The sequence below is a fragment of the Ciconia boyciana genome, chromosome 8, assembly GCF_034638445.1.
Source record: "Ciconia boyciana chromosome 8, ASM3463844v1, whole genome shotgun sequence".
Lineage (NCBI taxonomy): Eukaryota > Metazoa > Chordata > Aves > Ciconiiformes > Ciconiidae > Ciconia > Ciconia boyciana.
Genome location: NC_132941.1, coordinates 28,437,188 through 28,450,375, shown reverse-complemented (window position 1 = coordinate 28,450,375; position 13,188 = coordinate 28,437,188). Strand labels below are relative to the sequence as shown.

The 13,188-nt window shown below is 40.5% G+C and overlaps 1 protein-coding gene across 1 annotated transcript in view; it reads left to right on the top strand.

The window, feature by feature from the left end:
• Window positions 1-13,188, top strand: part of IPMK (inositol polyphosphate multikinase) — a 44,906-nt gene that overhangs the window by 2,014 nt on the left and 29,704 nt on the right. Inside the window, exon 2 of the mRNA XM_072869565.1 lies at window positions 3,349-3,434. Within this exon, the coding sequence (XP_072725666.1) occupies window positions 3,349-3,434 (86 nt within the window). The remainder of the gene's footprint in view (window positions 1-3,348; window positions 3,435-13,188) is intronic.

Sequence of the window (13,188 nt, the reverse complement as noted above, 5' to 3'; positions counted from 1 at the left end):
ACCATGGTTGATGATCTCATCTTAGAAACTGAGTTTTACATTTAAGCAAAGACCAAAGCTGCTCTGGCGCTTACAGCTCTCTCATTGTTGTAACTGAATCTTCTCGTTTTATTTCTTTACAGATGTTGTATGTAGGAGTGCAGGCAGTCGAGATGCTAAAGATACAGGGTCATGTATAATTCTGCAGTGCTGCTCCCTGTGGTGTCTTTGTTGTGAAGCTAGTGGCCAGATGTTTGGATATATGTAGTTGCTAATAGCACTGGTAAGGAATATCACAGACAATCTGTATGCCAGAATCTGTGAGAACTTTAAGCATGTGTGAGGAGACCAGTGTCTCTTCTACCTTCTCTGTTGCCTTTTCTGCCTTTTCTTACAGTAGTCACCCTTCCTGCTATTTTTCGTTCTTCCCTTTTCTACCCCCTTGAGTCTTTAGGATTTTAAAAACCTAAAGCTATAAAACCAGTATGCCTTTTTGTTGGGATACGTCTATTGCTATGCATACAACATATGGCAAACGTACCTTGAAGGTTGTACCTGGCTGGTGTTAGTATCTGAGCTGTTCACTGATTCAAGCTCAGGACCTTCCTTGTTTGGCTCAGCTTCCTCCTGCATGTCACTGCTGTCCTCTGCGTTCGACTTCCCTTCTGTCCCCATGTACAAACACGCAGAGGACTCAAAGGTATCCAAACTATTTTTTAACTATTTAATTTTTTGGGTTAAAGTACGCCTTAAAATTTCTTTGCTATAGGGTTCCCTCCCTCCTGAATAACCTTTACATTTTCACTTTGCTCCCTGTGACTGTTACCGCTTTGCAAAGAAAGGGCTTTAGTAGTCTTCCTGCATGCACGCATAGACCTTCGGCTTCTGGGCATTACAGTTGACCTTTGGTTGAATGCTGTGTTCAGTAGTGCTTCCCCTGGCACAGAGTAAATCGTGTAGTAAGTAAGGTAACCACTTTGGGTTGTGGCTTAATTCCATAGGCAGGTGGAGAGAGATGGGAGCTGATGGGATACGCCACCTTATAGAGCCTCCTGCTGTGGCTGTGGCTTGGTGCCTGTACCCTCGGAGTGCTGGAGGTCCCCAAGCCATTAGTGGGATTCTGTAGCTAAAGGAGCCATTCTCTTTCGGTGTGACTTGCTCAGTCATGCAAATCAGAAAACTTCTAACTCTGGCTGTTGTTTTCCCAATGCAAAGGTTAAGGTGGCACATACGTACTGGTCAGTCCTTATTAGATACCCTCAGAGGATCTTTTCTGAAGTAAATGTTCAGCATGTTTGTGCAGAACAGGTTTTGTCTATAGTTCAGTGAAGCATATGGATTGGATGTGATTTTTTTGTTTGTTTGTTTAGAAGAGTGTATACATCTGTATTGGTTATATTTGCAGTAGATTTGAGTTTCAGAATGCTAGCAAGCTTTGCATGTAGAGCCATAGAGAAATGTTTGTGAGATATTTCAGAATTTTAATTTCGGTAAAATTTTAATTTTGGAAACAGTTCTGCTGCTTCTTCAGAAATGTTAAATTGCTTATTCATATGTTAAAACAATACTACTCCCTGTTTGTACTGAAAAACCCCAGGAACCCTAGAACAAAACCATGACCGATGTCCATATGTTAGTATGATCTGCAGGTGATGGTATCTCTGGTGGTTGTTTTAGATCAGAGGGGCAGTTATGGAGTTTTCATCTTTGTGGTGAATGTTGAAACACGAGTCTTTGGTTTCCAGGCCTGCCTCAGTCACAGTTACAGAGTAGGTGCTCTAGTCTGTCAAGAAATCCAGAGGATGAGGGAACTTTAGACAACGTCAGGTTATATTAAACTCTTCAAATAGCATGTATCAATCCAGTAGTGTATGGGTTCTACTTCCAGGAATATTTGCCTGGTCTTTCTACCTTGTAGATTGTCTACTTGTCTTCTCATCAAAGCCAACATACAGGTTTTGAGGACTATGTGTTATAAAACCTTTTTTAATGTTGTGATTGTTAGCAATTCACATTCAGAACATGTGCCATTCAAATACTTTGTGCACTTTGCTAAGTGGTTTTTAGCACGTGTAAAAGGTTTCGGGGAGGTGGTGGAGGGAAGAAGCTATTGAGTCTTGAAGATGTTGTGGTAGTCTGCGCATTGTTGCGTGGCAGTATTTTTCTACTTCTGGAAAGTATACAAAATCCAACTTTCAGCAAGCAACATGACTTGAGAGCTGTTTTACGCAAATTTTTAAAGCCAGTCTTTGTTCATTGGCACAGCCAACTAATGAAGCAACTTTTCTAAGTCTGGTGGTTCTTTTAAAGTAAATATCTTGGTCTCTAAAGATTCTGTTTAATTTCCAAGACTGCACAACAGAGCCCATTCAGAGAGAATGCTTTCTAGAAGGTGAAACCACAATTGCTGTTACAACTGCAAACTCTTTTTGGGACACAAAGCTCCTGGCTCATTCCACCATGTTTCCTCAAGTGGTAAGCTGAAGATGGAACCTATTTTGGATACAGTTGACGTTTTTGCTTCTCTTCTAAGCAAAATAAATTACTATCTGAAAAGCTATGAATAAATCCTAGGAGAAAATTTCTTTTCAGAACTAGGTTTTTCTTTTTCCCTTGCAACTGATGATCTTGAAATTTAGAGTGCATTTCACAGGGATGCAGTTACTTTTCTCCATTCTTGCCCATATCCATCTCTTGAATACCCTCAGATATTCAGTTGTATTTCTTATGCAGCTACTCAGCGATATTGCTGACTGGTGAGTCATTAAGGCTGTTTCAGGAGGATACTTTGGGTTTTTTGGTGCAGGCATGGTGAAGGTGGTTGCCTGACTGAGGTGAAATTCTGTATTGTAATTATGGGTGATACAAATAGTAGCATCTGATTAGCATGGAGTCCTGTAGCTACTTCTAGTAATATAGAAGTGCTCTTTCTATGCTACTAGTATAGAAATACATTCACAGGACATATTTCTATTTTAGCTAGTGAGAAATGCATTAAACTTGGTACTAACTCCTTTAGCTTCTTGGCACTGTTGGAAAGGCAACTTATCAGTTGTTTGAAAAGGGAGTGTCTATGTAATCTTCCGTAGCTGAATGGGTTTTTTGGGTGGAACTTTTAATGTCAAATCCCAGTACTGTGTTGGCCTTGAGCAGAGTTAGGAAATCAGATGATGGCTAGAAGAGGAATGCGAGCAAACCTCTGCTAAGGGTTTTGTGTAGGAGCTGCCAATTTTGACTCTACTGTGCACGTACTGAAAGCAGTACAGCTTTGCAAATAGGCTGTCCCTGATGGTGTATTTGCTATTTATGAGAAAAAAATAAAAGCTGTATCTCTTAAAACTAAGGCTGAAGGAAATGCTTCTTTTCTAGGTATACTGCAGCATCCAGATGGGACTGTCCTGAAGCAGTTGCAGCCACCACCTCGCGGTCCCAGGGAGCAGGAGTTCTACAACAAGGTGAGAGTCCTGCAGCGTGCAGGAAGCTGGCTCGCTGTGGGTGAAATGATGGGTGTGCTTCCTATAGAAGTACATCCTTATTGTTGCGGTTGGGAAAGTGCAACCTAAATACCTGAACGGTAGGTCACTAACAGCCCTGTCATGGTATCTGTGTGCTGTCTAGAACTTTCTCCTCTTTGAATATCTGTGCCCATGCCAGACTTGCTTCACTCCCAGGATTTAAGCTTGCTTGTTTGCTCATGGGACCAGTGGGGTTTTCACAGCATCTAAGATTTTGTTGAAAAGTCTTGTATTATCTCCATCTATGATTAAAGGGTGGTATGTTTGATCCCATCTTTCTCATGTTGCTGAGTGTCTCAGAATTGGTTGCATCTAAATTTAGCATGTCTTACACTTCCATCTAGTCTGGTTTATTGCTAGAAATATTGCTCTGTTCACTGTATTAACTGGTCACTGTATTAAAACTCAGCTCCTTTAAAAAGTCAATAAAAAGTGAAACTCTCCAGTTGTTTTAACTTTAGTTTGTTGTATTTTTCCTATTGCTCAACCTCAGTTTGCTTTATCAGTAACTTTAATAACACAAACCAGGAAAGCTGTTGCTTATTGTCTTACGAGGGTAAACTGTTTTCCCTTACCAGCCTACCTGTTCATGACAGTCCGTCACGTGGTTTTTTTTCTATAGTGGCTTGATATCTCATCCCTTTCCATGGCTTATTAGGTATGAAGAACTGTAGAAATTTTCATGCAGGATGGGAGAGGAGTCTTGAGACCCTCTTTTTGTGGTGGTGTTTGGTTTGGTGGTCTGTCCCCCCCCACCCGAAAGGGTATTAATTTAAGTTACCAAAAGACCTTACATATTTTGTGGAAATGTCTCGCATTAAAACAGACTAAGCAACATACTCTAAGCAAACAACGTGTTTGCATACTAGCATTATTTGATAATTCTCATGATGGGACTGCTAGACAAAACAGCAGCTCTTGAGTTAGTAGGAGCTCAGCAGGAGCCAGTTAAATCTAAATGTAAATATTTTTCTGAGGTTTCTCAGTGACTGTCATTTAGATGAGGTTAAGATAGATGCAATCCAGCCTGAGTGGTAACTCTTCAGTAGAAGGAGAAAGCTTGAACAGACTCCTTTGAGTGCCAGGCTACTTACTCTTCTGTGAAATCCTGAGGTACGGACGTGCTATCACTGTATAAAGCCAGCGGGTAAGCGGGGTAAGCTTGAGCATTGCTTAGACATTAACTGTTCACAGCATGGGCTTTATCATTTTGCCTCTTGCTTAGACTCACGTGACAAGCTGTGAGCAAGACCCTGGGCAAAATCTTCTTCGAGAGAAGTCTATATTAGTGCCCTTGTTACTATGCCATGTCATAGTGGAAGAAGTCAGGTCTCAATGCTAGTAACTTGGAAAGTTAGCTTCAATTATGTCTTCAGGGCCTTGCCAGGTCGCTTCCAACACTGAATTTTTTTGGTTATAAGCTATTTGGGAAAGGGGTTGGGCAATTCTTGAAAAATAATGGAGAAAGGGAAAGGTGTATACACAGTTAGTTGTGCATGGACCAGAATGCCTTTTTGTGGGAGAAGGGAAGGAGAGAAAATGCATGTATATTACGTAGGTGAAAGTACAGGAGAAAGGTCTTGGGGATTTGTTGTTTCTCAATGATTAACTACTATCATGTTTGCTCTCAGGCAAGAACCACGTGATGCGGGATATAGACACCTAAGCACTGCATATGGTTATTACAAGATGAGGATTACTGTGGATTGTGAGGTTCAGTGTAAGGTACAGTTTCACATACAGGTTGAGCTGATACAATAGCTCATTGCTGCTAAGAGGGAAAGGCCTTTCTTCCCATTCTTGCCATTTACCTTGGGCCATGCTGGTGCTTTTTGGACATCGATGACCTGATTTGACTTACTTAAAAGATGGCAAAACTTCCTTGTGTTGGTAGTCTTCTGTCACTTTTAAGTGACAGAGATTAAACTGATAAGCAGTGGGAACAACAGCAAGGCTGCCCTGTTTTGGTGACTGAGCTCAATGCACCTTGTGGTCTTTAATCAAAGAGACATTATCACCTTGGAGTAGGCTAATGAGCCTCCAGAGAAAGGGGGAAGGAGAATTTTAGCACTCCTTGAGACAAAGGGTTGTTTACAAGGCAGTCAGGTACAGGAGATGGTGAGAAGCAGTGCAGAAATTAAACAAGCGAAACAAGACATGAATCCCAGGCTGTCACTTTGTCAGGACTAGACAGCAAGTCTGTTGATATGATCAAACCAGAAGGTTACCCATTAGTATATGTGGATTAATTGTGACTTTTTTTTTTCATTTCTGCGCCTGTTTTTCATATGTGCTTATAACTGTTTTGTCTGTAGTGATAGATCAGTTATTGCTTCCTTTGCATGCTACCTTACCCTGGCCTGAATTAAGATTGGTACCCCAGTATGTGGGCCAGAAACAAGAGGGGTTTTTTACTTATGGGTAAAGCAAACCTCCTCAGCAGAAGTAACTGAGAACCTCTGTTGTTTATGGTAGCAAGAAGATGAGCATGTCTCGGCTTCAGCTGCACAAGTCAGCAGGTATCGCAGATCTGAGGCAGAAGTGTCTTCAAATAACGAGCAGTGACCAGGAAGTGGTATTTCAGCATGCAGTCTGAGTGCTTGTGAGCTGAAGGTTGCAGGGAATGTGTCATGATAGAAGATAATGAGGCATTAAGAGACAAGTTTGACTATAACTCTGGTGTATTTAACCTGATACCAGGTTGATATTATCTTCTGTCTGGACAAGACAGTCTTCTGAAACTGCTGGATTTGCTTTCAGCTGGATGTGTGAACATGACAGAGGGGCATAGTCTGTGTCAGCGAATCACCAGAAGTTTTTTCCCCTGGTTATTGATGGGTTATTTTCTATTGAGCACAAAGCTGAGGGCTCACTGGTAGAGCCCAAACAAAATGGGCTTCCATTTTGGAATGGAAACTTGAGCAAGACACTGTAGTGCAAAATACTAATAGTGATCTGAAACCTGCTCAGAAGTGGGTGGCAACTGGAAGTTTTGAAAAATTTCACAGGTCTCTGTCAAAGTGGAAAACTGGAAAATCTCTCAAGTAATTCCTACTCAGACCTCCATTAGGCTACCTTTCTGTTTTCCTGATAGTATATTTTCAGTTTAGCTGTTCAAAAAAAAAATAACCCACCCACCCTCTAAATACAGGTCTTATTTCTTAAGAGATTATTTCACCAAGTAAACCAAACTTTTATCTCTACTACAGCAATATATGTCATTCCCTACTGATGGGAAAATGGCTTGTCATGCTTCTGTGTTACAAGGGAGAGGAAAAATAGTATGACAAGATTATTGTGAATACCTTGTATGATAAACTGTAGTAGAACAATGAGCTGTTTGTAGTCATTGTTAGTAACTTACTATGTAATGCTTAACTTACCATTGGAGTGTGACTTTCCAGTGGTAATGTCCACTTTCTATTAAGTTCTGTAAATATGAGTAATTATCAAATCAAAATAATAACATTTTAGTTTTGTTCCTGCAAATTCCCTTCCTGTACCTGAGGGCGTGAACTTCTTACAAACATAGGCTGCATAACCATGGAGTGTTTTACTAGGTCTTCTGGTACCCTTATCTGGGTAAAAAATTTGGAGTTTTTTAACCTTGAATAGCTACAAAATACTTTGTTTTCAATAGGTATGAGCAGCAAGAGAATGAAAAAAATTGAAGTAGAAGGGTTGTGGTTTTTTAAGGACTATCTACACTGATGATCAGTTGTTTCCATCTAATGGAAATACTTGGTGAGAACGTGTAGGCGGAGGCACTCTAAAGGACTACTTTTAAAGGAGTTTCAGGAGGGAGCAGTATACAGAGATGTGGAAACAGGAAAATAGTGTTGTTTGAAAATGCAGTATAATATATTATGTAGTAGTGACCCATTTCCATTGAAGAAAATAAATCGGTAAAAGGCAGTATGTGTTTATGGTAGGCTCCCTACACATGCATGCTAAGAAATCCACAAAAGCGGGCTACTACTCAGTGTGTTTTAGTATTTGGCTTCAGCCTGCTTTATGCCAGGGTGCATTTATACATGCTGAAACAGTCTGATTTAATTCAGCAGTGTTGGGAGAGGGAAGGGAAGAAGCGTATTGGCCCTCCTACAGTGATCTCTTCTGTCAGATGAGTTGGGAACTGTAAAGGTAAAACCTCCCTGCTTAGCTGGGTGCAGAGCTCTTGTCTCAGACATGCCAGGCTGTACCCAAGAGCACTGTGTGCTAGCGTAACTCTCTCTTCCTATTTAAGAGCTATCCTCTTCAGCACAGGGTTTTTCTTAATTTGTCACATCAAGAATGTAGCATTGCAGAAACTACTGTCCTGTTGGTGCCCTGAAGAGGGGGAGGAAGCTGGAATGTCAGGCTTTAAATAGGGCAGCTGCTTTTGCGTGCACAAAAGGATAGAGCTTGGGCTGCAAGTATTTAAAACTGAGGAAGAGAGAATTTACAGTTGTTGAGGTTACCTTCGTGACTACAGTCTCCTTCAAGCTGTGTGTTTAGCACTAAGAGATGGAGTGTTTCTTATGTTCAACAGAACAAGAGAAGGTCGCTGAACTGTTTTGAAATGGCAGCTCTTTCACTTCTGATTTCTGGCATTCGCTCAGTGGGGCTATAAACCTCTGTTACTGTGTGTACCTGTTCTGAGCACAGCATACTGAAGTTTTAAAGGTTGCTAATGCAGTAGCTAATAAACTGGGATTTTATGCTTAACAGATCAATAAATGTTCCTGTAAACTTTTATTTGAATCGCCTTTCTGCTCTCCTACAGTGACTGGTTGATGCTTGGGGTATGAGTAGTACACCCCCCTCATCCTGCCTGCCAAAAACCGTCCTGAGAAAGCTCTTGCAGCATTGACATCTTCCAGCACTTACCCTTCCCCCCCCACCCCGTTTGCTAGTGGCTGCATGTCAGAATTGTCATAGCTAGTTCTCATGATGTTGCCAAGTCATGGCTCCAAATAACATACCTGCAATACTATAAGGTTTCCAAGGCTGTTGTAATGCAAGTCTTACCCGAATTCTCAGATACCCTTGTCCCAGAGTGCAAGGGTAATTTTGGGGGGTTGGAATGAAAAGGTGGAAAGGATTCTCCCAGTCCCAGCTCAGCTCTGGCAACCTTCTACCTCTGTCCTAATGCTTGGGAAACAAGGGAGCTGATTCACCCCACGTAGTGTTGGGAAAAGATAATCGGGTTAGTCATCTGGCCCTTCTGGATAACAGATCTTCCACCCATTGCCAATTAATGATGGCTCTGTTAACTGCTGTAGCAGTAGTCTGAAAGTTCAGGGTTCAATCCTTGCTGACATATAATATGAATGCAAGGAAGCTGTTACCACTGTAGATAATAGAAATTGTTTTTCACTCTTGTTACATGTCCTGAAAACAAAGCCAGGATGTAAGAGACACAAATAGCTCCAGCATGTAAAAGAGATTTACATTAGTTAGGTGAGAGTCAGGCACTTGAAAGCTAGGAAGTAATGGTTTCATGGTTGCCCGCACAATTGTTGTTCTGAACTTTTGTTGGATGCATTATAATGCAGCTTTCAGTAGGGCAATGACCTGTCTTTCTGTTTTGTTTTCCGTAAAGAACTTACTAACTAATTTTACAGCCTGACATAAGGCAGAATTAATACTGTTTGTGCAACTTTTGCTGTCTCTCTTGTAACAGTTAGTCTTTGAATTTGTGACTAGAGGATAACGTGTTAGTGAAGACACAATTACATTAATATTCCTGAAGCCATAGTTCCTTGTGCTTCTGTGGTTACAGAGAAGAAACGTGCAGGAAGTATGCCCGTTTGGACCATTATCAATAATCTTCTCCTTACTGCTTCATTTATTTCATTCTCAATAACCTGCCACTACTCCTATGCCGTGACTTTTCATTACTGCTTGATGCTTTCTTCTTTTTTGCATTGTCTAATTTTAATTAGTATTCAAGCAGCTTCAGGCAGTGCAGAAGACTTCTGGTGACCTCCCTCCCCCTCCATGGCATAAAATCAAGCCAGCAGCCTGAAAGATGTGTTTTGGCCTGGAAGCTTTTGCATAGAGTTGCAAGAACTGACTCATAAGGCTCAGCCCCCTTTCAGCCTATGTAGCACAAATCACGATAAGGCAGCCTGTGTTCTGTAAACTGTTCTCTGCTAGTGACGAAAAGGAAAGGGATTGGGGAGGCAAAGTATGTCTTGCTTCAGGATGAATTACCCTATTTTGTAAACTCAGTTAACTGGTTTTATAGTCTTGATTTAGATGATTATCCTTGACTGAAAAAGGAGTGGATGATGGCCATCGTGCTGCTATTGTGTACTAAAATATCCTTATCCCGTGATTGAGTCTCCAGCTAAGGTTCTGATTTTCAGTCTTGTATGGACAAAGCTTGGAGAAATAGGATGCGTGGTTCTCTTAACATCTTATTTTGGGGATGCAATGCCTTGCCCAAACCTTTCATTACTACTGCATGCGGAGCTGTAGCTCAATATCCTGAAAGGTTATCTTTGGCCATGTCTCATTCTGGTACATCCATATCTGCCGCATCTCCAGAAGAGGTAGTGGTACTGAAGTATACAAGCTCCCTGCTTGCAAACATAGCGAGCACATTCTGATACAGTCCATTTCTGCCCTTGGCATTGTTCGTCCTGCTGAGAAACTGTCTGGGAGGGATTCTGTTTTGCTGGGGAAATAAGCAAATTTAAGTTCCCAAACCAGTGTGTGAAATTGCCTCACGCTCTATACTTTAAACCACGAGCCTGGACAGAAGTATTGTAATAAAAGGAAGGACATGCAGTGCTCTGCAGCTAATGAGAAGAAAATGGATTTTTAACCAAATTGTGAAATACTGGCAGCTTGTATTCAGATCTTTCTCACGTTAGGAGTTGTCTAAGAGAGATGAAGGATGAAGTGTAGGTCTAAGAATCTGCTGAGTTCCTACTACTGTCGTATAAACACTCAAATTTTTTTGTACTTCAGATCACTATTAAATGACTGAAAACCTACTGTACCAGGACAGTAACACTTAAAAAGTGTGGCAGATTTTTAGGATTCTTGCACTTTATAACAAAAACAAGTTTAGAAGGGATGCACTGTGCAGTAGAAGGTTAACCTAGAAGGGTCTTCTGGTGAGCATCTGTTCCCCATGCGCCTTGTATATTGTGTGCTACAGAATAAACTACAACCTGTTTTCATAAATCTAAGAAAACCTCATAAAAGGAGACATTAAAAGGACATTATTGCAATTTGATGCTATCGGGGAACTACTGGGTGGAGTTGGTAACAGGCTGAGTAGTCTATACTCCATGCTACGTAAGTAAGCAGGAAAGAAAATCCAGTTCTCTTACCAACCTGATTTTGAGGAATATTCCTTCCTGAGAGTAGATCTGTCTGAAAATAAAGTAAAAATGCATAGTTTTAATGTGCATATCCACAGTATGTTTAATGGGATTAAGTTACAGTACAGTGCTCCTGCTGTGCTCTAAGGTCATGCAAGCTCTAACTCTTTCAGACTGGATCAAATATTGTTTAAACTTCAATTCATTTATGAATGTTTCAGAATATGGATAAACTTACTAAAGGTATGGTGGTGTTATATAGAAAATACAGTACTTTGTGCATTATAAGTTTATTTAAAAGTAAGATATGGTTGGTGGGCTGCCAGTGTGGGATTGAGGAAAGTGTAGGTTGCCTCCTTAAATAAAAAGGAAAATAAATTCAGTCTCTGAAAACAAGAATTCCAGTTTCCAGGATTTAAAAAAAAAAAAGAGGCTTGTAATACGAGAATGTTGCATAAAGCCAGGACTGTATATGTGTGGAAAGAGATGTGCATCACCAGTGCATATGGTGGAAAATAATGTAATGTTTTGGTGTGTTCTTGATCATCCAGGTACCAGTTTAACCATGAGTAAATGAAAAACTCTATTAAATATTATGTTGAATGTCCTACTGTGTATATAACATGCTTGTTAAAATTCCTGTAATATCCAATACTTAGGGAGCAATTTGGTAACAATTATTTTTCAGTCTTTGAGTATTTATTTTTCTGGGTATGTGTATTATATAAATATATATGTGTGTATATACACACACACATAAATATGTGTGTGTGTGGATATGTATAATACACACACATATGTATGTTTTTATATATATATAAATCTTCTTGACAAAGCAAAACAAATTACTTGGCTCACCATACCTGAGTGTAACGAATCCACTTATCCAGATTTTTAATCTGCCTTACCAGAGCAGACTCTGATCAAAGGCTTCCTAAGGTTTCTTAGTGGTGTTACTACTGTTCTTCTTTTTTGGTTTCTCTTCCCCCCCCCTCCGTGTTCCAGCACAAGTTAGCACTGCTTCTTTCCTTTCTTGCCAATGGTGAGCAAGGAGGTTGTTGGCAGGTTTGGGAAGCAACAGCCAATGTGCTTGTCCAGCAGACTGGTGAGTGAAAGGAGTGAAATCAGCTATGCTGATTTCATGGGCTCATAGCTGATTTTGTAACTTCCAGTTTTGCAGAGGCAAACATGTAGGTGGGACTCCAAAGAGTTAATCATTCAAAGCAAACCAAAAAACAACTCTAGTTATTACAAACCAGCTATTTTGATGTTAGTGTATCTTCTCTAACAACTGAAAACCCCTCTACTTGAGTAGAAAACATCAGAATAGCTTTTGGGCTGTTTAGTCCTTGTGGAAGGAGCTGTTGCATACCTTCCCTGAATCGTAAGCCATCAACTAAAATTCCTGTTAGTAGGTGCCATTCTTTTCTGTCCATTTAAAAAATTAATAAAAATAATAATTAAAAAAATTATTACTAATTGTCTCTGTCTTGGTAAGTGTTCTCATCACAAAGTAGAGCCTGTTGCTGGCAGAGGAGCTTTTGATGTAGAAACTGAGACTGTAAATCTGGTTTAACATTTGCAGGGTAGCCCTTGAAGTTATCATTTTGGACACCTGGCTGCAGGTGGGAGTTGAGTATTCTGGAATAAGGGGTAGGGCAATACTATGAGATGGTGAAATACATAGTTACTGGTAAAAAACCAACTAGTTTAGATGAATAAAATTGTCAAAATTAAGGGGAGCATAAACAGGTGTTTTTTAAAGGAAGGTAAAGACATATTTTTTTTCAGAGGTATTGATGGTAGCTGTACTTAAATGGCGGTTTAAATGGAGTGCCTTGGCCTGGCACTTAGGCAGTGAGCCAACTTGAGGCGCTCAGCAGGCTGTGGGACCAGCTAGATGCTGACATTGCTGCAGGAGAGGGGACGAAAATGTGTGTGGGGCTGTGGTAGCCCTGGCTCGGTTTGACTTAAACTACTGCAACTTGACTTAAACTTTCACCTTAAAAGGTGAAACTGCACCTTTAGGGTAATGCTGCAGTAGATTCTTTGTGAGGGCTGCCTCTTGCAGTATTAGGAAAAAAACAACCCAACATATGTCTGTCAGGACTTGGTTCCCCTTTCTGTCTCTTTGAAATGTAAAATTAAATTTTGCCTATTTAAGTGTTAACTGCTTCAGGGTTCCTCCCACCCCTTGTTCTCTCTCACTCCCTAGCTTGAATCTTCAGCTGTGATCAGATAGCTTTCCAGAAACAAAGGGTAATGCTTATTAATGTTCTCAGAAAGTGGGACAGCCATACTGGCTGATTTTCCCTTTTGTCCTATTGTTCTACCATTTCACTTTTCTTTCAGTAATTTCAGTGATAATTTAAGCT